Genomic DNA, 25,243 nt, shown 5'->3' on the forward strand with positions numbered 1-25,243 from the left:
CGGCGGACCTCTGACTCAGACATACTGTAAGTAACCATATATAGAGGCCGGGCCGGCAGCCCGTCACTATGACTCAGACATAGCCCCGTCACATGCCCATATATATGGACATATACTGATGACATCAGGGATCTCCATATATGGCATAAAAGGGACATGGAATGACAGATACAGAGATCTTCATATTATGGGCATATCGGTCGGATCGGCAGCGCGACGTAGGTGTGAGGGCCGCATAGTGGTCCGAACCTCTAGTTTTACAAGATAATCTATTCCTCTTTTGGGCATAGGCGAAATGTTTCACTATTTTCAGAAATAGTGAAAACTGTTGACTTACAAGCTCACAGGGTTGTGTAGATCTGCTAGTTTCACTATGATTGCGCTACACTGTTGAGCGACAATGTATAAAGTAATGCTTAAGTGTTTAATTGAGTAGATTGAGTCGAGTCGACGTAGATCGGCTACGGTATTTTCAGTATAATCAGGATATACATTCTCTACACTTAATCCAAGTTTGATAAGTATTAATCCATGGAAATGTGGGGCATCCCTGGCACAAAATATTTTCAGATAGAGCTCCGCAGCCAAATACATATCCGAGTTAATTTGTGCATGAATGCGAATGTTTTGCAGTAAATAACTACTGTGGCATCTTCCTCCTTCCAGCCTGTTTACTGTGCTTTTTTTCCACTCTCCAGTCAAGTTACAGACAGCTCTTAATGTGTTCTGAAGTGCTCTAGCATTGATTTCTCCACACTGTCTGCAGCATATAATATATTATCATCAGTATACGCAGGGGCCTCCGGTATTTTGACAGTGCTCAGCCATTTCAATAGTTACCCATCTGTCAGGATTGATGTAAAATGATCCCCAAAGTGCCAAGCGTCAATTCGGTTCACTTTGCAAAGCTGTATCGCAAGTCTAAGCCCCATGAAGGGATATCATTGCTGTTGGGTGGGAAAATGCGTTAATTTTCAGGAAATGGATATAAAAAAGAACCTGCATTCCAATGGATCCAACATAGTTATTCAGCCACAAGCTCTTGTGAATACTTTTCATTGGTATAATATTTATAAAACCCACAAGCACATTTCTTTTTTTCATTTAGACTTTTTTCAATAATAGCAAACAATTGCATTGCAAAGAGTTGAGTTTATAGATCGGCTGACCTTAACACGTTAAAACCGGGAAAGCATCTGTGTCATTTTAGATTTTAGCTACGTACGTTTTTTAGAAAACTTAGAACAGTGGTTCTCAAAAACAGCAGACATACAAGCTCACAGTGCAATCTTTTTCAAAAAGTGAACTGGCACAAAACTCTTTCAGATGGGGGTTTGTGCAGCCAAATACAAATCAATTCAGGGGTCCTTGGCAAGGAAAAGTTTGGGAACTACTGATTTAGAAGGCATTTTGTAGAATCGGACTCAGGTCTTAATGGGTCACGATTCACGAATAAGACCGAATAAGTCCCTTTTCATCTAAAACTTTTTTTTTTGTCATCCCCCTTCCTTCCTTTGTCCAGCATTTGGGATGTGTCTCCTCTCCACCGTTCCCCAAACTGCAGACTAGAGTTTAACTCCTGTGGAGATGCATTTGCACCGTCTCCTCCACTTGGGGAATGTCAACGGGAGGCTGCTAAGTGAAATGTCACTTAGAGTGTCCCTCAACAAGGAAGGGTGCAGGGAACTGCCCCACATTCTGGAATACCAGTGGTGGAAAGTAACCACAAGTACAAGTACTCAAGTATTGTGCTCAAGTACAAATTTGAGGTATCTTTACTGGAGTCCAATTTTCATATTTGAAAATAGCAGATCTACAAGCTTTGTGAGTTTGTAGATCGGCTATTTAGAAAATATTTTTTTATACAGTTTGAACTTGTGAAATGGGACATTCACAGCACAATGAGTACTTTTACTTTTGGTAATTAAAGTATATTTTGATGGCGATATATTTTTACTTTTACTCAAATACATTTTGAATGCGGGACTTACTACTTGAGTGTTTCTACAAGTAAAGAAATATAGTACTTTTTCCACCACTGTGTAATAAACCTCAAGCACAAAAAAACACAATCATACTATAGTGAGGTGGCTAATATAATATGGTGATGTGGGTTACTTCCATATTTGACTGGATGGATGCCAGTGGTGGCACCAAAATGTACTTAAAAGTGCCAACAACAACAAATGTTCTAAAGATAATAAAAAATAGCAGATCGGCAAGCTCACAGCGCCTCGCGATGTGAAACGTGAGCTTGCCGATCGTCTGTTTTAGGTTATTATATCTTCTCTTCTGTGGGGTACCTGAAACAAAACCTATTCAGATGGGGGTCCGTGGCCAAATACATATCAATTTGGGGGTCGTAATGTATTTTGTAAGTTTGGGTTATATGGGGACTGCGGAGAGACACCAAATGTATCTTTTGGTCTGGTGCTATCTCGAGTTGAAAAGGTTTGGGAACCCCTGGAGTCCATATCAATCATTCTCCAATCCCCCAAATGCATGCAAATGTGGCTAGCGAACCCACTCATATAGCTGGATTCAGAGCTGTGTGAATGGGAAGTCTTACATACTGTAGCTAACAGAGATCTATCACTGCAATAAAATTCATTAGCCGGCTCCATCTCTTCAGAGAGTACAGTTATGTTATTCTCACTATTCTGTATTCTTTCTTCTCCTCAAAACTTTGGCGAACTCTTAGCTCCACCATACTTTCACCTAGAAACATGGGTCTTCAACAGGGGTTCCGGGACCCTGAGGTGTTTACATTATGCTTACATTAACCACTTGAAGTCTAGCATCCCTATTCTAGGGGGAACATTCGCCGAAAATAGCCGACCAAGTACAGAGCCAAAGGTCAAGTTTACCAAGTATTTAGTGTTTGAATATCTTAAAATACACATTAACATGAACACATCCAACATCCAACACAGCGCTACACAACAATGAGGAGAGGGTTCCAGGGGGTCCCCAGCTAAATGAGTATATAGCATCAAAATCTATTTTACCATTTTAACTACATTTTATACTGAGGCTATTTTTAAAATAGCCGATGTACAAGCTTGTAGGCCTGCTATATTTTCCAAAAAAAATATTATATTAATTTATTTTTGGAAATATTTAACACCACAAATCTTCCCCTTTCAGACGGGGGTCCGCGGCCAAATACATAAATAATAAATTTGAGCGTCCCCAACATGAAAATGTTTGAGAACCACTGCTCCAATGAAATTCCGTCACTTCATGGGGACATCCTAACGAACCAACTCAAGAATGACTGTGCTGTAGAGCTTTCCGTAAACCCTGCCAGAATCTACTAATCACCACAAGAACGTCTACGTTTATATGGTCGACGGATTAACCGATAAGCTACCAAGGCGTCCCGTCACTTCATTATTTTTTTTATTAGTTCTTAATTCTAAGTCAATTAAAAAGTCCTCCAGTTGTGACCAGAGGGTGTAGCAGACACTCCCTCATGCAGATTGAATAAAGACTTAGCTTAGGCCAGCAAGAAACAAGTGAAGATCTGTTTAATGAGATGGATAAACTGAAAGGACTTAACCCATTCAATCCGGGCTATTCAAAAATAGCAGATATACAAGCTCATATTAGCGCTTGTAGATCTGCTATCTTTTTAAACGTGAAAATGTGTGCACATCTTTGAATATATACATACATTTGAACTCAAATCATGTCATTGCTTCTGGGGGGGGGGGGGGGGGTCCCTGGAACAAAATATTTTGAGCAGCGGGGGGGTCAAATACATACAAATGCAAATACATATCATCTTGGGTAGTCCTTGCAATGAAAAAGTTTGACAACCACTGATATATAGCAACATATATATATATATATATTTTTTTTTAAGTGTTAGGATTTAGAAGACATTTGTAGAATCCCCAGAATCAAAGATTTGAGTTACAAATATTCACTTTAAAAAAACACATATTCAAAGATTTGCACAAATGTTCAAGATAAATAAAAACAAAATAGCCAAAGAAATCTAAAATGACACAGATGCTTTCCCGGATTGAATGTGTTAAAGAGGCAGTACCATGGTTCTATTTCCTCCTAAATAAGGATCAGTGGGTATTATTACTGTATAGATGGATTTAGATGGATATACATTTTTTTTTAATGTTAGGTTAAAATGCAGTTTTTTCTGTGGACATAAAAAAAAGTAGTGGCCCAGGAGGTAGAGCGGCCGCTTTGGGAATTGGAAAGGTTCGATCCCCGGCTCCCCCTGCGTTAAGTGTCGAAGTGTCCTCGAGCAAGACACTGAACCCCTAAGTGCTCCCGATGAGCAGGTCGCTGCCTTGCATTGGTTTCCTCCGCCGTCCGCGTGGGAATGGAAGCGCTTTGGAATAAAAAGGTGCTGTAATAAATGCACTATTTAACCCATTCAATCAGGGAACAACGCATCTACAAATGTCTTCTAAATCCTAACAGTTTTCTGAAAAAAAACTCATGTTGTTATATCAGTGGTGCTCAAGCCTTTAAGGACCCCCAAAATTATATGTATTTGGCCACGGACCCCCCATCTGAAAATATTTCATTCCAGGGACCCGCCCAGAAGCAAAGATTTGAGTCAAAAATTATATATATATATATTCATAGATTTGCACATATTTTCAAGATATTTCAAAAATAGCAGATCTACAAGCTCAAAGTGCGGCACTCGGTGCCGCGCTATGAGCTTGTAGATCTGCTATTTTTGAATAGCCAAAGTATAAAATAATGGTTATAGCTCAAATCTAAAATGACACAGATGCGTTCCAAGATTGAATGGGTTAACATTTACACACACAACAGTTCATGAAGTATACCAGCTTGGGACCTTAGTTCATGCATATTTCATGTCTGAAGGTATTCTGCCTTTTCATTGTATTCATTTAATGAGTACACACCTTATGTATATTTGATATTGTTGACAGTTTTCCCTTTTCTCTCTCTACTCTTATGATGATCTATTTTTAATACAGGCTACAGGAAATAGCTAAATTATTGATTTCTATAAAACATGGAAATCAGTTTTAGCTATTTTTGCGCGACATTGGTGTATGACAAAGTATAATCTCTCAAGAACAGATTCTGCACTGCGTTGGAATCTGTCGGGGAGGTTCGTCATAACGTGTGCGCATGGGCGTGCCTTCAGATCAGGAAGCAGGCCGCGCTTTACCCAATCAAATGTAGTGGGCGGGATTCACGTGTCCGTCGATCCTTCCCCCCTCGAAACAAACCGAAACTAATTTAACAATAGCGTCCGCGGAGCAGACAAAACCACGGAAAGATATTCACATTTTAACTTACTCTTTCATCATAGAAACAAGTGGGCTTATAACCAAAACGATCCATGTTCTCTGGGAGAAGTGGTGTTAGTGTTCCGTGTAGAAATATTGTTAGTGGGAATGAAAACATAGTCGCACCAACCGGAATTGATGCGCTGAAGGCATACACAAACACCGGTTTCCTTGCGCTCTGGTGCTACGTTTTCTTCCGCCCAGAGCCAACAGACATAGAACAAACAGCAGAGGGCGCTGTTTTTCATTTTCAGTTGGCGATGGGTTCCCAGATTGGACAAAGTATAATACCGTATAGGATTTACGTGGTTTATCATATTTAATTAGTTATAAAAAAAAAGATAAATACCAATTTTTGTGTTGATTGGTTGAAAAATACAAATGATCAAAAACGTATTCTTGATTATTCAATGAATCAAAAAGTAATACTCGCTAAGAAAATAATCGATCATTGCAGCCCTAAACACAACACGTATTATTTTGAACGACGTGATTCAATAGTAATATTAATGTGATGGGAGCTACGTGGTCTTGATGTGTCAGAACTCCAGTCTGTTTTCAGTTGCCCGTTTGTCAGAGAATAGCAGCGCACAAAAATAAACCAAAAATACACATGCAAGAGACATACTTGCACATTTTAGCCACACCGGGTGGATTAATGTCGACTCCACAACTTACTGAAAAGGTACCAAAGGTGTGGCACTGTCTCTTTAACCCATTAAGACCTGAGGCCGATTCTACAATTCTACAAATAACGGTTTTCTGAAAAAATATATCAGTGGTTCTCAAACTTTTTCATGTCAAGGACCCCCAAATGATATGTATTTGGCCGCGGACCCCCATCTCAAAAGATTCTGTTCCAGGGACCGGCAGAAGCAAAGATTTGAGTTAAAAAAATATATAAAAGATATATATGTGCAACGATTTATCACACATTTTCACAATTTAAAAGAAATAGCAATTCTACAAGGTCATAGTGCGGCACAAAGTGACGCTCTATGAGCTTTTATATCTGCTATTTTTGAATAGCCAACCAATGTGCTATGTATATAGCTAAAATCAAAAAATGACACAGATGCTTTCCCGGTTTGAATAGGTTAAAAGCAAAAAGAAGAGGAAGTTCTGTCATCTGTGCCAACACTAGGCTGAGAATAACAGCCTTGCCTGCCAAAGCGCAGACAATCTCCATCCAAAACAAAAGTGTGAAAAGGTTTTGATCTTAAATATTTAAAACACATCCACTCATGTTTGCTTCCTTGTTTAAAAAGAGGGGGGAAAAAACACTTTGAGCCAGGGGACCACGAATATGTTAAATTGTAGAAAAGCAGACAAGCAACAACAGGTTGAACTTTTGGGAGGGAAATGTTCGCATGCAAAGGTGATGCAAGGTGTATGCTGGGTAGCGGAGCTAAACGGATGTGTTGGGTGGTAAATATTTAACCCATTAAAACCGGGAAAGCATCTGTACCATTTTATATTTTAACCACTTTAACCATTATTTTATACTTTGGCTATTCAAAAATAGCAGACATACAAGCTCATAGCGCACCACTTCGTGTCACGCTACGAGCTTGTAGATCTGCTATTTTTGAATAGCCAAAGTATATTATTAAATATTTTTAAAGCAAATATCACTCAAATCTTTGCTTCTGGGGGTCCCTGGAACAAACCACGGCCACATACATAAAAAAATGTATATACATACATGAAAACTGTGGGGATTTAGAAGACATTTGTAGAATTGGACTCAGGTCTTAATGGGTTAATCAGAAGCAACAAACCAGAGATAGGCTACATACTACATCGCTTGTAAAAAAAGAAAAACATGGAATATGAAGCTTAACTTTGTTTTTCTCTCAGAGACTAGAAAAGCAGTTTCTTTGGCAAAAACAAACGTAAGCAGGAGGGAAAATATTGATCGCATAGCTCACTCCCTCTATAGATTTATTTTCCACACTATTACCCTTACAGTATATTGGTTCCATATTCTGCTGTACTATTATATCTCTATCAAAGGCTTGACTCGGGTCCTAAGCCTATGTCAGACAACAGAGGTTTTCAATGTGGGGTCCGGGGCCCCCCAGGGGTCCTTAAGGTGCTTCCGGGGGGTCCCCACCACGAGTCGCATCCACCACGCGTTGTTAGCTTGTGGGTCTGCTGGACTCTAATGACTTGGAAGATGTGGTTACAATTACATTTGCATAGTCACCTTGTCATTACCCAGAGGCAGAGCAGGCAAGTGCTATCTTACAACCCAGCACTGCTAAAAAAAAGGTAAGCTTCAATAAAACATTTGAGGTATGTCTTTTTTCTTTCTTTTTTTCATGTCACCCGCAGAGACTTGAAAGGGAAATGTGCATCTCAGAGACACCTTTGAAAGGTCCTGCTACCCAAATTCAAAGCCTTGAATTATGCTGGCACAGGTGACATTAGTGCCAGGGGCTGATGACACAGCGCATGACTTTAGCCCGTCTTGTACGATCCTTACATGTCACACTGTGTGATGCGAAAAAGGTAAAAAAAACTGTGATTATCCTGCTCGTCTTTGAGCGTGTTGAAATTAGTCTACCTGTCACGTTGCGTGACGAGACTACGACATACGTCAGCCGACATATGCCGGGGCAATGTTTCACCTCAACTTGACTTAGTAGAGGCTGTATGGGTTGGCAAGTCTCCAAAGGGAGCTCATAATTATCTCATGCCATTTTTCACAACACTGTCTGCAGACATACACTAGCAGATCATCACTGCCGGATGAAACCTTGTATCTCCATATAGTGAGCTTGTAGATAGGCTAATTTCGCTTTTTTTTTTTATAATAATATTTTTTGCTAGGACATGCCCAAAATAGTGACACCAGGTTGAAAGTGATTAACCAATTAAAAGTATTAGAGCCGGTGAGTTGTGATAAAACAACTGAACAGGTTTTTCTTTTTTATCATTTCATGCAAATTAACAGTTTTGGAAATACAAGGTTTCCACCCGACAGCGACAATTGAACACAAGAAACCACATGAAACCTGTCAAAAGTCATCTTTCCGGTTCACAACATAATCACAAAACATAATAATATGGAGATAAGAGGTTTCTGCCCGACAGCAACCATACTTTTTTTTTTCAACGATCTCGATTATTCAATTAATCAAAAAAGTTATCAATAGAATATTTACTAAGACAATTATCTATAGTTAGATAGCCCTAAATGACAGTATTCTACGCTTGTATTATTAGCCTGTAATGAGACGTAAAAGCAATGGTGGTTTTCACCTCCTGCCAGACGGTGAAAAGGTCGCCCACCCCCCACCCCCCCCCACCCCCCCCACCCCCCCTGCTAAAGGAAATCATTCCTGCAACAGAATTCATGTTTTTCTATCCAGACATTGTAAGCCAATACTTCCAAAAAATGAACAACTCCCTTCCCAAGCTATACAATCTGCAGTTTACACACTCTTTTAAATTGCTTTTCCACCCCAGAAGTTTTTTGGGCGCCGGTGCTAAGTACGCTGTGTAAGCTGACTCGCCGGATAATGCTGTCGACAGGGCACGACGACAAAAACAAACAACAATCAATATCCGACAAATTATGTCAATAAAAAAAAGGCGGTGGACCTACAACTACATCAAATCTGCTGAACTGAACAAAACAATATTTCTCTGATTGGATTGAATTGATTGGACTTTTTTTTTTGGTTTTGTTCTGAACTTTTCCAGACTGTGTGGAAAGGTCTGATTAGCGGTGAGAGGCTGATGGCAGGAGCAGAGCTGGCACACAATTATGTAGCCTTTTGTTCCATGCTGTGGTTCAGTGCTTCTATGTGAAGGACCCCCACAATTAAGATGTATTTGGCTGCGAACCCCCATCTGAAAAGATTTTGTGCCAGGGACCCCCCATACAAGATTTATGTTGTTAAAATGTTTCAAACATATTCCAGAAAATAGCAAGCTCACAACAAGCTCACAACCTATTCTCAAATAGCCAATGTATATACAGTATAGGCCTAGTTAAGATGGTTAAACTGATTTTGACGGTATGTTAACTAATATTGCTGGGGACCCCCTCAAGGGACCCAGACCCCACTTTGAGAACCTCTGCTGTGGTTGATATATTATCTACTTGTGCACATATCAGAAGCTACATTAACCACTTACAACCTGGCATCCCTATTTTGGGCATGCCATTATAGGTGAAAATGTTCAAATATCTTGCACCACGGATTGGTTGATTAATTTGATTCAGGTGCATTGTTGTGCCTGTTATCGATTACTCCGGTCATTATTGAAAAATAGCAGACCACTGAATTCAGTGATTGACCAATCAGAATCAAACATTCAAACAAGCTGTGTAATAAACCAAACAAAGAAAGCAATAGCCTGCACAAAGTCCTTCTGACACTTTTAATTCATATACGCACGGACAGACACAGCATACACGGACACGTTTCGGCGTCAAGCCTTATACACGCTGAGGAAGGTTGACGCTTGAGGCTTGACGCCGAAACCCATCCGTGTATGCTGTGTCTGTCCGTGCGTATATGAATTAAAAGTACCAGAAGGACTTTTGAGTGCGGGCTATTTACTGTGAATCTTTGTGAGCCGTGCACCCAGCAAACTGCATTATATACAGACAGTGTGCTCGATCGTTTTTGATTTCTACTGTAATAAACCAAACTAAACTACAAATAGACAGCTTTACACATTTTCTTCTCAAAAGTAGTGGAAATAACACATCTACAAACTCGGCTGTTTTCTAGTATGTACTGTAGGGCTTAAGTGGTTAAGTGCACTCGACCCCACTATACTGCATGCTTCAAGTGGCCTGCAGTAACCTCTCCCGGTCGGTGGTGACATCACACTGCAGACAGGAGCAGAGAAGCAATCCGCCGGCGTGGCAAAAGCACAATCCCAAAGGGGAAGAGGTCTGTGCACGGACCATTACACAGCACCCACAACAAGACACCACCCAAAGGAGATGGAGGGGGTGGGCGGAGAACAGGAATTGGGTTCAGGCAGGTAGTAGTTTTGTAGTAAACATTCAGCTGGGCTTAGCAGACTAGCTTTTTTTCTGTGATGAAACAGTGAACATTTTGTGTTGTGAGCCTCGGTGTGGAGGCCAGCCTAGCCGTCGGGTTGCATTTCTCCCCCTCCTGGGTGCTGGTGCTGGATACACAAACACACACACACACACACACACACACAGCAGACTGTCTCCTCCTCTCCCAGTAGGACGGGTTCCAAGGAGGCTGGTAATGATGGGAGGCTGCCTGGTCTGTCCTCAGAGCCGCAGCAGCAGTCCCAGTGCTGACGGTGTTGAATATTTTATAATGTTAGCTCGCCTAGACTTCTCTCTCCTTTCTCTGTCTGTGTGTGTGTGTGTGTGTGTGTGTCTCTCCTCTTTCCCACTCTCTGTCTCTGGGTGTGTGTGTGTGTGTGTGTGTGTGTGTGTGTGTGTGTGTGTGTGTGTGTGTGTGTGTGTGTGTGTGTGTGTGTGTGTGTGTGTGTGTGTGTGTGTGTGTGTGTGTCTCTCTCGTCTTTCCCACTCTCTGTCTCTGTCTCTCGGTTCAAGTTCAAGGTTTCTTTACCGTTACATGGTACGTAACAGTAAAAAATATTGTTTTACGGTTCCTCTCTCTGTCTCTCTATCTCCCCATCTCTCTCTCTCTCTCCCCATATCTCTCTCTCTCCTCCCATTCTCATGTTCTGTATCCAGCCAAGGCTTAAACTGGCCTAGCTCTATTGTGTGGCTAGCAGCCTGTCTGGCAGCCTGCTTGGGTAAAAACCAATCTCCCAGGTCCACAGGATTTCTCATCAAAGCACACCATCTCGCTCCAACCGGGGAATGCCAACTCGGATGCATACCACACACCGTTTAAAACCACTTAAGGCTTAAGTGCTTTTAATGGTGGGTGGTATGCATCTAAGCCCTACTCCTCTCACACAACGAATACCGAAAATAGCCGTTTCTCTTTTTTACCTAGAATTACATGCCCAAAATAGGGATGCCAGATTGAAAGCGGTTGAAATCCATGACTAATGCTTTGCAAAATGAGAATGGTGGCCATTTGTTGCATTTCAAAACTTTGGTTATAACATCTGGAAGAAGTATGCAGGATTTTGAGTTTAATGCTGCAAAAAGAAAAGAAGAGAAATACAAATAATATATACTGTTTTTGGAGTTTGTTGTTGAACGTGAACTGACCTTGATCGGACAGGAAATCCAGCATGGTCTGCAGCAGGAAGGACAGGTGGCGGACGGACAGGCCAGGGTTGCCCATGCGGCGTGAGGCGTACACCAGCTCATGGAGCAGACGCATCTGCACCGCAGCCCAGCCGCGGTGGCTTCCTGGGAGATGGAGAGAGAGAGAGAGAGAGAGAGAGAGACAGACAGAAGGTGGAGAGAAAACATGTGTTCTTTACACAAAATATTTAATGTATATATTCTTAGGTATTCTTAACTGTATATAGTTTTATGTATCCTTAAATGTATGTATTCTTCAGTATTGTTAAATGTGTATACCGTTTTATGCGTTCCTAAATCCTAAATGTATGTATTCTCATGTATTGTTAAATTCCTGTCGTTTTAGGCCTGGACGGCTGGCGTAACGGTCCAGGCACCTAGGCTCAATGTAGCCTGACAGCACGTCGCGGGTTCGAGTCCCGAGCTCGGCGGCCTTTGCTGCATGTCACTCAGCCCCCCAAAAAATAGTTAATAGTTTTATGTATTCTTAAATGTACAGTAGGTCAAACAGCCCTCGTCTCAATAACAGACCCATCTCCAAACATTCAAACGGCCCCACTGCAATGCAACACATGGAGCGGCAGTGGGACATTAAGTCAGCCGGCGTTATTTGCTCGGTGGAGATCTATGAGACATCTTAACCCATGCAAACCGGGAACGCATCCGTGTCATTTTAAGATTTCTTTGGCTATTCAAAAATAGCAGATCTACAAGCTCATAGTGCGACACCGAGTGCTTGTAGATTTGCTGTTTTTGGGGAAAAACACTCGTGAAAATGTGTGCGAATCTTTGAATATATATATACTTTTTTAACTGAAATATTTGCTTCTGGGGGGGACCCTGGAACAAAATATTTTGAGATGGGGGGTTCCGCAGACAAATACATATCATTTTGGGGGTCCTTGACATGAAAAAAGTTTGAGAACCACTGATACTATAGCATAACATACTTTTTTTTTTAAACTGTTTAGGATTTAGAAGACATTTGTAGAATCAGCCTCGAATGAAAAATATATTCAAAGATTTGCACTTGGTGCCGCGCTATGAGCTTGTATATCTGCTATTTTTTGAATAGCCAAAGAAATCTAAAATGACACAGATGCGTTCCCGGATTGAATGGGTTAATAGCATCCCTCCCTGACGGCAGCGCTTACATAAGAACCTCAGCTCCCCCCTATGGATCCCTAGAGATCCCACTCCCAGCTGTCAAACGTTGCTTCACTGAGAGGAAAAAGAAAACAAGAGCAACAGTCGAGAGCTGGAAATGGAGGGCATTCTCTGAACCGATGGTGATACTGGTCAGTAATAAACATTTCTCCTCCTGTGGTTGTTACTCGTTCCAAACGACTCCTCTGACACCTGAATAACACCCATTAATGCAAATCCCTTCCTAAGCTATTTTCTTCCCCTCTGCAAAAACTGCACCCACTAAGCAGGCTAAAAATAGTCAGAGTTCCACCTGTCTGCCAGTGATTTTCTGTGAAAACCAGTGCTCATCTATAGGGCTAGTAATCCAGACGACGCTGTGGCTTTTTCTGTGGATGTGCCTGCTCTCTCCCTTTGAGAGGGGGGGGGGAAATGACTTCATCTGTGGTATTTTCAAGCCTTGGAGTGGAGGTGTCTGGCAATCCAATTAGCTAAGATAATGACAGCGGTGGCACCGCCAAGCAATCGGCCCTGTCACACACACAAACCCCCCCGACACAAAAGCCACTGTTCCTCTGGCCAACGCCAAGGAGAATGGCGAATTTGCAAGTCCTTTTGTAGGGAGATGAGATGCCTCGTTCCATAAATCGTTGCCTCTCCGTTATCATTAACATGTAAATATCACAAGACAAGAAACTCCCTGGCTTTGTGGGAAACGGCATTAAAAAGAAAAAGAGCTGAGGATAATCACGCTGTGGGTCTACGTGGGAACACATAGCAGATAAGGAGACAGCCAGCAGGAGCTGTTTCTTGCTTTTGATAACTGGAGGGAATAAGGGGAGGGGGTACCTGAGCTGCTTAAAACCCCATTTGCCCTTCCATATCTTAAGCCGTGGCAGCGTTATTGCAGAAATGCACCATTGAGTCCTATTTTCTTTCTCACTTGAGCTTTCTCTTCACTCAGTTTCTTATCGCTCAATAAACTCCCTCCTGACACCTTCTGCCAAAACACTCACACTCATCACACCAAGGTTTTCCTCCCATCAGCCCTGTGAGGACTCATGGCAGGCACCCAGGCCGCCGTGGTAGTAGTGGTGGTGGTGGTGGTGGTGGTGGTGGGTGGGTGTACTTGTGTACTGCTGCAGATAGTTCTGGTCTTGTGAGATGACCGTTCCAGTTAACCCATTAAGACCGGCGGGAACGCATACTGTGTCATTTTCAATAACCATAACCATCATTTTATACTTTGGGCTATTAAAAAAAAAAGAAAACCTGCTTATAGATCAATTTTTGAAAACTCTTGATCATAAATTGTGTGATAATTGAGTTCATTTTGTGCAAATCTTTGAATATATACATTTTTAACAAAAATCTTTGCTTCCCTGGTCCCTGGAACAAAATATTTTACAAATGTTCGCTTTAAAAAATATATATATTCAAAGATTTGCACACATTTTCATGATTTTTCAAAAAATAGTAGATCTACAAGCTCATAGTGTGGCACTCAGTGCCGTGCTACGAGCTTGTAGATCTACTATTTTTGAATAGCCAAAGAAATCTTAAAATGAAACAGATACTACCTGGTCTAAATGGGTTAAAAGGCTAATGTGAACGGCTTGGCTAGAAAAGAAAAGAGTGGTAAAGTATGACGCATGTCTGTTTGAGGCATCCAAAAAGCTGTTCAGCCCTCTAGAATCGTTGCGCATTTGGTTGTGCTTGCGAAAATAATTTGAAAATGAACCGATGTGGGATATTCAGCCAGAAAAACCAACGTGAAATAGTCAGACTGAAGCCCAAATGACACTTTGTGCGTGCAACAGTGTCATGCACAAAAAAATTAATTCAGATATACTGTACAAGCTCACAACGCGTTGCATATCCGATGTGTTGTGAGCTAGCATATCGGCTATTGTCAATGTCGCACGACGGAGCATAAATTAGCTATGATTGAGAACGTATAGTAGTATTATACAGAGTTGAATTTTGTGTCGAAGGCATCCGAATGTGTCACTCCCTGCCAAGCATACACGATGGTAAACTTCCCCCCAGAGGAAATCTAGCATCAGAGCCTACAGGGTGGATAGCTGGGGGTGAAGGAGGGGGTGATGAAATGCAGAAAATGGTGAGCAGCAGCGATAATTGGAGCAACAACGGTTGCAATCTGAGCAGTGGAGTGGCAGCAAAGTGCGGAGTGAGAAAGTGAGCAAGTGCATTTCACAGCTTGAATAGACCACCTTATTCCTCCACTGCATCACACAGATGTGTGATGCAGTGAGGAAAGTGTACCACGTGTCTAGCAGCGCGACTACAGTTGACTGTAAAAGTGCAATTTTTCAGTGAGTTTCTCTGTCCCCTCATGTCTGTATGACTGTGGGGTGACAATTTCTAATTTATTTGACACCTGATAGTGTCCCCTAAACGTCTGTATATCTGACTGTGTGGTGCAAATTTCTAATTTCTTTGGTGCAAATCTTTAGTGCAAATCTTTGCTTCTGGGGGTCCCTGGCAAAACATATTTTCAGGTGGGGGTCCACGGCCACATACATCAATTTGGGGGTCCTTGGCACTAAAAAGTATAGGACTGCTATAGTGGACTAAAATGCCACTCTATCACGTTAAGTAATAGAGTGGCATAATTATGCCCTCATAATTATGAGGGCGGCAGTGACTCAGGAGGTAGAGCGGCCATCTAGGGAAGTGTAAGGTCTCTGGTTCGATCCCTGGCTCCTCCCGGCTTCGTGAGGAAGAGTCCTTGAGCAAGACACAGCTCCCAAAGCACTGCTAGGTGGCTTGCTGCCCCCTGCATCTAACAGTTATAGGACAGGTCAAATGCAGAGGAGGAATTTACCCGCGGGGATCAATAAATCTAAATATCTCACACTGTGGTTGATTGAGTATTGTAATTGATTGAGTGAGTATTTGACGGACCATATGTCTCAAGCTTTGCTAACTAGAAAGAATAGAAGAGGAGGAACTACACTAGAAAAACACAGGTAAAAATGTCTACCTTGATGTGTCCTACCACTGATCCTCTTGTTGTGATTTTGGTCATTTACCATGACTTGACTGAAGGGGTGGAATACTTTTCAGTTCAATTAGAGAGCACATCCAGAGCGGGACTGGAGGTGCTGGTTGTTTCACAAAGAATGACGATTTCTTCTCATTCACATCCATAGGAAAGGACCATAGACTCCTCAAACATACTTTTTCGGGACGGAATGACTTACTTCAATGACACATCTTTATTTCATTAGTTCCACAAAAGAGCACAACGCATTTTGCAAATGTGCTTGGTCAGGTTCATTTCCTGGCATGAACCCGAAATGAATCTGAAGCAGCACATTTGCAAAACGCATTGTTCTTTTTTTTGTGGCACTAATGAAATAAACGATATGTCATTGAAGTAAGTCAGTCTGTCCTGAAAAGTGTTTGGTCCTTTCCCTTTCCCCCATCTGAAAATATCTTGTGCCATACAAGATTTGTGTTGTTAAAAAGTTTCAAAAACTTTCTAAAATGTTCACATTCTTTCATGTTTTTTTAAATAGCAGATCCATAAGCTCACAACACGTTGCATCGTGACACATTGTAAGCTTGTAGATCGGCTATTTTCAAATAGCCGATGTACTAGGGTTAAAGTTGTTAAACCCGCCCCAAGGACTCCACTTTGCGAACCACTGGTGTATGGAGTAAAACATTTAGTAAACATTTAACCTCAAATGAACTCCGGCTTGTCTTCTATTCAGTGGTTAGTATCAGGTATAAGTGGGCATGGAAGCTCCACAGTGTAGCTCTCTGAACAATCCACTCCACAGTTTCCTTTAAACAAGGATCCCGTGGTGAACACAGATGACCCCCGAGGCTTTGTATTCAGTGGGAAAGTTGTCATTTGTTCTGAATCACTCGCCATGAAGTGGGCTGGATTGAAGAGTTGAGAGTCCATAGAATAGAGAGGCTTATCATGGAGACCTTGCCAAGGAGGGCATAAAAGCCTGGGTCAGGAGGACTCGTTGTCTCTTTTTTTTTGTAGTGTAGTAAGTAGTGGTGGCCTGAATGGTCTTCTTACACGGCGAGTAGGGATGGATGCAACTATCGATTCGTTTCTTAGCGGTTATTCTATTGATTACTTTTTCAATTAATTGGATAATCGAGAAGCGTGTTTATTTGTTTTTCTTTTAATATATCTACAAATCAACGTGATTTTTTTTTATCGATTAGCCCTATTTTATACTTTGTTGTACAACGGTGTTGTGTAAAAATAGCAAGTGTGTAGATCTTTGGAAATGTTAGCATTTCGTTTTTACATTTTACTCGTTTTTACATTTTACACAGGTTCTCTTTGTTTGGACGTACAAGGTTTCCACCCTACTTGACTTGGAAATCGAGGAATGAGTTGACATGGTCCGCATCTGGACATGTTGCAATGTGTTTCGGGCTCAAAAAACGTCAACATTCAACATATCTTGTGGTTTGCAGAAACATACAACGCCAACGTTTTCTCTGGTCAACCAGGTGGTGGTGGTGGTGGTGTTGTTGTACCTTTGCTGAAGTCCTTGGGGTCCAGGGAGAGGCAGTAACCCGGCAGCGTCTCCAGTAGCAGCTTGTAGCAGGCCCTCCAGCCAGGCTCGGGGATGGTGGGGGCCACGCACTGCATGGCCGCCACGCGCTTGAAGAACGCCGACTTGCGGTGGAAGCCGATCAGGTCGTAAAGCTCCGACAGGATGCTGTAGCGCTGGATCTTCTCCTCCTCGGACAGCTGTGGTGGACGAAAAGAGAAGCTTTTCACAAGGGCATTTAAGGAAAGGCTTGCATTTCAAGCCAGAACTTTTGAGTCTGGATCACCGTTCAGCGCCAGAGGTTTTAACTGGCACTAAAAGAAAACAGAAGATGTCACACTGATCGCTGCATGAATCCACTCAAGTCACACATTACTGCTTGCTGCGTTACATTAGTAACCCATTGATTGCAGAATAGATTTTAAAGTGATTTTAATTACATATAAAAGCACTACACAGGCTGGCCCCAAATTACTTAGCTGAACTATTGTGCTATCAGCACAATCTGAGATCACTCTGGTCTTCAGACCACGGCTTTCATACTGTCCCAACATCTAAGCTAAAAGTGTGACAGTTGATTGCCTTAAAACCCATAAAGACCTGAGGCCGATTCTACAAATGCCTTCTAAATCAGTAGTTGTCACACTTAAAAGATTTTTCTAAACTGTTCAAAAATAGCAGATGTACAAGCTCGCAGCGCGGCAGACGCGCTGTGAGCTTGTACATCTGCTATTGTTTAATAGCCAACGCAAAAATCTAAAATGACACAGATGCTTTCCCGGTTTTAATGGGTTAAGAAACACAGAGTCAGTTGATTCCCTTAAAAAGCTGCAAATAACTAGTTTCGCAAGCACTTTAAAGTGACCTTATCTTGTAAGATATTCCACCTTCTGTGTTGTCAAAGGCCAAAAAAGGCCACTTCATGTTTTGTCCTCTAATTCTTTCACCGTAGGTCATACAACGGAAATCTTGACGCAACTCCCCCACATAGCTATTTGTGCCACATTTCATGTTTTCTTCAAAACACACTTTTTGCTACTACTCCTACAAATGTTGTCCAAGAAGCACACAAATCGGTACATATTATCTCTGGAGTCATGTGATCAAGTCAGATTGTGCAGATTCCATTCGGCTATGACTGCCTTCCAAATGTTGTGGGCCCTGGGTAGGCAACCCACCATGGCAGGGATCCGTGATCCAAGGAGTGCACTTTCCGAGTTTTCATTGTTATGATTTCATTCTTTGTATATCTTTGTGTATCTTCGTATTTGAATAAAAGAATAAAAGCAGAGGCTGCTGAGCAAGAGCAGTGTGCAGGATTTTTTTGTTTGTTGTTCATGTTTGCTTCAGTTTTCACTGTCCAACGCACCTGCAAACGAATGAAGTGGATGTGCGAATACTTCCTTTACATAGATTCTTTGTACAGCACCTTGTAACACTTGTTCTGAAAGGCGATTAAATATAAATAAACGTCACCTACCTTACCTCTATTGACTTTAGAATCAATATTTCATTGATTACTACAGATGGGTCTGGCTCCTGGCTACATATCCTATCTTTTAATGTTCCTCTATTGCAGGGGTGGGCAAATAAGTTCATCGGGACAATCTTTTTCAAAGGCATTAGATGGCTATATTGGTTGTACCAAAGTTGAGGCTAAAGACCAAAGGTGACTGTAATGTACCTTTGCCATCAGGTCCGGCATTGGAACCTACCACAGGAGATTACGTAAAAGTCTGTTTAATTTAAAAAATCACACCCTGTGTGAAGTGGGCGGTGTCTTGCTAGCTAATCACAATACTGAATGGAGTCGATCAATCATGTACAAAGGATAAATACATTTATTGAAACACTCTTTATGATGGACAAAACCATAACTTGAAAAAAACAAATGTTTGGTTTTTTTCAAGTTATGGTTGCTTATATAGGGCTATGCACATGTGTCATGTGACACTGGCCAATCACAGTCCTGAATAGGCTGTGATTGGCCAATCACATCGCAGGATAATTCTACTAATTTCCTGGGCCCAGATCACAGCGCAGGAAAATGTACATTTTTCCAAATCTCACTTATAGGGGCGGTTTCACCGCCCAAAAAAATTACAATAGAAATAAGAATCTTCTACAGTACCAGGACATTATCTCACCATATTTACACAGGACAGGACACATGTGTGTTGTAATACAGGAGAAGTGTAAAAACACTTCTGGGGTCATTTTCACATCTACTCCGTTTTTAAGTTGCTTGATTCGTTATTTCATGAATAGAAATAACAGAATGGAACAGACAAGAGACTCTCAACCCATCAACATTTCGTTGCTTGTACTTGCACTCACAATCTTGATTCTTGAGCAACTTAAAAACAGGTGCCTGGGGTGCACACAAAAGCCAGAGTAGACATGAAAATGTTATAAAGTGAAATTCCCCTGAGTCTAGACATCTTCCCCTCCATCTCTATGTCCTCAATCAGAAAGCCAGACGGGTAAGCCCTACCTTATTGTCTAGCACACTTAAAGTCTCATTCAATACACAATAATGTTGCCTTTTCTCCTCACACAAATGTGGAGATGTTTCTATTCTGTGTTTTGCTTTTTTCTTTATTGAAAAAAATAATGTTTTTTTGACCTATTTGTGACTTACAGTATACACATTTTTTGAAGCATTTAGTATTTAGCCTGTGAGATTCCGTACCTTCTCCATGGCCGGGACACAAGTCTTTTTCCTGATATTTCCTCGCTCCTCTATACTGTGATATACTGTAACATGGCGCTGAATACCCTGAAGAAACTTTTGTCAAAATGTTTTATTTTGTGTCTATTAAAACCCACTTTGCATGGCATCATCAGTTGTGTGACAACTTTGTAATTTTTTTATGTCGATCATGGGTTTTCCCACATAAAAAGTAAGAAACAAAACTCTGAAAAGGGGGAAGGGAGCACATCTACTCTTTCTCCCTTGAGAACGATGTGGATCTATGAATATGAAAATATGAGGGAGTACCGAAAAGCTCCCCACCTGCAGCGGAAGAATGTGAAAAGCACGCTTTGATGCCAAGTTCTGCAAATATAACAATCTGTATAGTCAAAGTCACGTCTCCAACAGTCATTAACTGTAGAAAAAACATGTTTTTGAGTGGAGGGGGATTTTAACCACTTAAACCCTGTAAACTTCATTGACCAGAGTCCCCCAGGGGTCTATACTAGGCCCCCTTCTTTTTTGTTTTTGTTCTTCTTTTGTTCACGTTCACTCTCCCATTGGAAATAATAGACTTAGATTCCAACCTGCTTCCGGTCTCCTAAAAAGGTGTCCGTCTACGTCATGCAGATACGGGAAGTAAACGGGAGATTGCATGTCTTTTTATTTTGGTATTGGGCATAACTCTGTGCATAGTCCCAGGTTGAAGGTTTCCAGAAGGTGGCATACCCTTTTTCTGTTCCGTTTCATTTTCCCATAGCTTCGTTTGATTGGCTGAGCAGCAGATTTGAACTGGAAGGTGTTATATGTGTTTCCTGTTCAAACCTGCTGCCGAGCCAATCAAAGGAAGCTATGGGAAAATGAACTGGAACAAGAAACGTGTATGCAGAATTCTGGAACCCTGGGGCTCTATTTTGTGCCTTTATTCAACTCTATTTTGGCCATGTCATTGTAGGTTACCTAACTACCGACGACTGTGGGTGCTGGGCTAAAAAGACTTAACGTTGAAAAGATAGGGTCTGCACACAAAATATTTTTCAAATAAAGAACTGTCTACCAGTCTTTGGTGTGTGTGGGCCCTACCTTTTGAACATGTCATTGTAGGTGAAATTAAAAACAAAAATCCCAACATTTTCAGAAATAGCGACTCGCCATTCGTTATACAACGATATAGGTCTTAAGTGGTTAAGTGTGAGGTGAGTGGATGTTCCAGTGTTTCTGGGGTGAGGATTGTGAGTACAAACCTGGCCCAGGTTGATATAGACAGCATTCTGCAGGAACTCAGAGGCCTCCATGGCTCGTTTCTGCATGGCCAACACCCTGACTGCCTTCACGCAGGCCTCCAGCTCGATCACACCCGCATTCTTATACTGCAGGAAGACATGGGAAGAGAACCACAGCTTCAGCGTGAATCAAACATGAACAGCCGATGATGAGGGTTATAGCGTTATACTGCCTTCTTACGGCCAACAGTGGTGGAAAGTAACTAAGTACATTTACCCAAGTACTGTACTTTTTTAAGGTACTTTTACTTTACTTGAGTATTTTCCATTTTTCAATACTTTACACTTCTACTCCAGTACATTGTAGAGGCAAATATTGTACTTTTTACTCCACTACTTATTTGAAATCTTTAGTTAGTTAGTTAATATCCCATCAACTTCGTTGCAATCTGGTAACCAAGACGAACTAAAAGGAGAGCGCCCAATAGAATATGGGGGGGGGGGGGCTACACCTAGGCTCAGTGTAGCCTGACAGCGTGTCGCGGGTTCGAGTCCCGATCCCGAAGGCCTTTGCTGCGTGTCACCTCCCATCTCTCTCTCCCCATTTCCTGTCAACCTACTGTACTACAATAATAAAGGCATAAAAAGCCCCAAAAATATATCTTTAAAAAAAGAATATGGGGGGGACTTACGATCCCTCGCCCGATTGTACAGTAAGTCAGGGGAACAATGTGACACCTCATACGCACACCAGGCTCCTCTATCAACTAACCCCCCAAACAGAATTATAAAGCAGCATTTATAAATTTAATTACATCCGACAAACCTAATATGGAATCGTTTCTCCAAAAGTCCAAACCTTGCAGCTGACACATAGCAACGGGTCATAACATACATCAGAAAGAGCAAGTCATTGATAAGAGGACGTTATGGTGTAGGCCACTTATCTTCATCATGGGGGGACAGGATGTGGGTCAGATCCACACCCAAGAATACCCAGCAGTACTGGCACTCAAGTGAACTTTTGAATACAGGCCTTTTTTACTTGTAACGGAATATATTGATCGATTGATTGATTGAATACTTTATTGGACGAAAATGTGAGCGGTATGGAAGTACCGTAACACACTGCTGAGTACTTCTACCACCACCGTCTGGAGGTTATACCTTGACAGTCTTCCACAGCCAGACTCCTAATCAGAACGGATGATGTGTTTGTCATTAACATATGACCGTGCTGCTCATCTGTCAGCGCAGAACGCCACGGCGGGGCCGCCAGGTGACGGACAAACTGTGATAACCGGGAGGCCTTGTCATTAATTTTTCAGAGACATCCCAGCATCCTTCACTTTCCGCTGGAGCAGAAAATGGAGCCAGTGCGACTGAGACCGCACGACCTCGAGGGTGTGTGTGTGTGTGTGTGTGGTGCGTGCATGGTGCGCACGCGAGCGTTTTACCTGGCTGTCACCCCTCCGCCCCACCCCGTCTCCCCCCCTCATTGCCTCCTTATTAAAATTCTATTAATATTTCAATGGCCGTATGTTGAGATGTAATTTAATTTTGAATGAGCTAGTTACAGGTAAAAGGGCCAAGGGAGGTCACTTGTAAGAAGGCAATTATAATAATGGAGATAAAGCACATTGCCACTGAACACTGTTGGGTTAATGAGCCTGTTTTGTTTCCCTTTGCATAATTAAGGATTCTTTGATATTATATTTTTGCATCAAACTATGGATATCATTCAACCACGTCAGTTTCATGTCAGTTTAATGCTGCTTGCCGAGTTCTTTCTGGGAGCTGTTATTAACACAGGGTGTACTTCTCCAATATTTACTCCCATCGGTGCTGCTTTAATGTCTTGTCTGCATAACATTCAGCACGATACAGCTGCCGTAAGCATTACACTGGTTTGCTCGCTGCCTACAGGTACTGTAGATACAGGCACAGACGTTTAATCACACTAACCCCCTCCAAGTCCACTGAAAGATAATGAAACACTGCCCCCTGGTGACGATGTTGATTATTACAAGATGTGTGGACTCACTAGCCCTGGGGATTTCAAACTTTTTAAATGTCACTGACCCCCAAAATTGACTTTGATGAACTCATGGACAGCCCATTTCAAATTATTCTGTCCTAGGGATGCTGTTTAAATTATCTAACAGCCAAACTTACACGCAAGAAATATATTAAGATACTTGTATATTTTTGGGGGTTGTAAGAATTGCAAGTGAATTGAATTATAGTTAAAGTTTAACAACTCATTTGGCTGAGGACTAAAACGACCCCCCCCCGCCCCCAAGTTCACCTAGGTGTCCCTGAACCCCAATTTGAAAACCATTGTACTAGCTAGCTAGCCCATTGGTTATTTGAGTTAAAGGAGCTACACCATGAATTGTTTTTTTTTTTTTTTTTTTTATATCATATGGTGTATGTCCCTCAAACCTTTTTCAAAAGGTTTGAGCCTAAATCATCACTCAGATATACTCATCCCAAGTCAATTGTGTCTGTTAATAAAAAAAAATATTTTAAAAAAATATAAAAAAAATTAAAAAAAAAAGGAAAAATTCTGCATAAAAAGAAGCATCTAAGAAAAATACAAAATCGAAAAAAAAACACTTTGAACATTTTTGAACAATTCCACCAAGTGTTTGAGGTGCCTGTTTCACCCACTTCCGGGGGGCGGAGCCAAAATCAGAGCCCGAAGTATTTGTTCGTAGACCCCCACTTAGTAGAAAGTAGAAAAAGTTTCGGAGCGATTCGGGCACTTTTCATTTAACATTGGGTTTGCCATCAATAATGTTTGTGACCTCATAAACATTTCTGGAAATCCATGAAATGAGAAGGAATGACTGAATTAAAAAAAAAAACATTTTTTGGGGTACAAGAGACACTGGGGACCCCAAAAAAAAAAAAAAAACAAGAAAAAAGTGATTTTCATGGTGTAGACCCTTTAAGGAAACATGGCCACGTATGACGTGGAGCTGACAAAAGTGAAGATTTGCATTATCACGCAATTCTCCCTCAATGTAAATATAAGAATGAACAATGGAACACATACTGTATTGTCGCTGTCGGGTGGAAATTTGTGTCCAAAACTGTTCCTTATCAGGAAATGGAATGAAACGTTTAATTTTGCTTGACGTTCTTGTATGACGAAGTAGAGCATTAAATTACGGAAAAGTTGAAATTCTGAGAGACGGTTTCTGAATGACAGCCACGATATATTAAACTATACAAATATAATACGAGTGTAGTCTAATAAGCTGCAACAGGTAATTCTATATCATTGATTTAATCAAATCTATAACACAAAATAAAAAAATAGCACAAATAGCCGCTTTGTAAGCCTGTACATCGGCTATTTTCACTACTTATTGGGGGGGGGGTTTATTAATAGAATTTGAAATTATTGTGAAAAATGACAAAAACAATAATAATAATAATAATAATAATAGTAATAAATGTATTCAACGAAACAGGGATATTTACTCATAAAAATTGGTCTGCGACCCATAATGGGTTTACTTTATTAACACGACTGTTAACAGTGCAGGTAGTACAGTCAAAGGTTATGCTAAAAAGGAGAACACAGAAAGCCCCAGGTCCCGACCCCACTGTTTGGGAACCACTGGGCTGCAGCCTTGCATTTCGTCTCTGTCGGGTGGAAACCTCATATATCCAAAACAGTAACTTTTCAGGATTCAAAACTAACAAAAGTAGCAGATCTACAAGCTCGAAACGCGTCGCTTCGCGCCGCGTTTTTTTGTAACGCTGCTTTTGTGTAACGCTGTAGTATGATCAATAGTAGGGCATTAACTTACCAAAAAACACAAAAAAAAGTTAGAATATGGAGATAAGAGGTTTCTGCCCCGACAGCAACGATGTGTTGTGCAGTCATGATTCAGTACCTTGCCATAGTAGGAGATGGCCTCTTTGTATTTCTCAATAATGTCCTCGGGGCTCAGGCAGTTCTTGGCTCGTCCAATCTCAGTGCTGGTGTCCGCACTGATACCGTTGGCCGTGAGGGCACCTGCATTAGACAGAGGGAACAACGCACGCGGTCACTTTAAAGAAATGCCACCGAGATG

The 25,243-nt window shown here is 41.4% G+C and overlaps 1 protein-coding gene across 1 annotated transcript in view; it reads right to left on the reverse strand.

The window, feature by feature from the left end:
- Positions 1-25,243, reverse strand: part of trappc9 (trafficking protein particle complex subunit 9) — a 339,982-nt gene that overhangs the window by 296,549 nt on the left and 18,190 nt on the right. The window contains exons 7-10 of the mRNA XM_080441558.1: positions 25,064-25,185; positions 21,174-21,299; positions 17,218-17,434; positions 11,497-11,640 (exon numbers count right to left, since the gene is read on the reverse strand). Of these exons, the coding sequence (XP_080297684.1) occupies positions 11,497-11,640; positions 17,218-17,434; positions 21,174-21,299; positions 25,064-25,185 (609 nt within the window). The remainder of the gene's footprint in view (positions 1-11,496; positions 11,641-17,217; positions 17,435-21,173; positions 21,300-25,063; positions 25,186-25,243) is intronic.

This window comes from Gymnoscopelus braueri (assembly GCF_963280865.1).
Source record: "Gymnoscopelus braueri genome assembly, chromosome: 11".
Classification (NCBI taxonomy): domain Eukaryota; kingdom Metazoa; phylum Chordata; class Actinopteri; order Myctophiformes; family Myctophidae; genus Gymnoscopelus; species Gymnoscopelus braueri.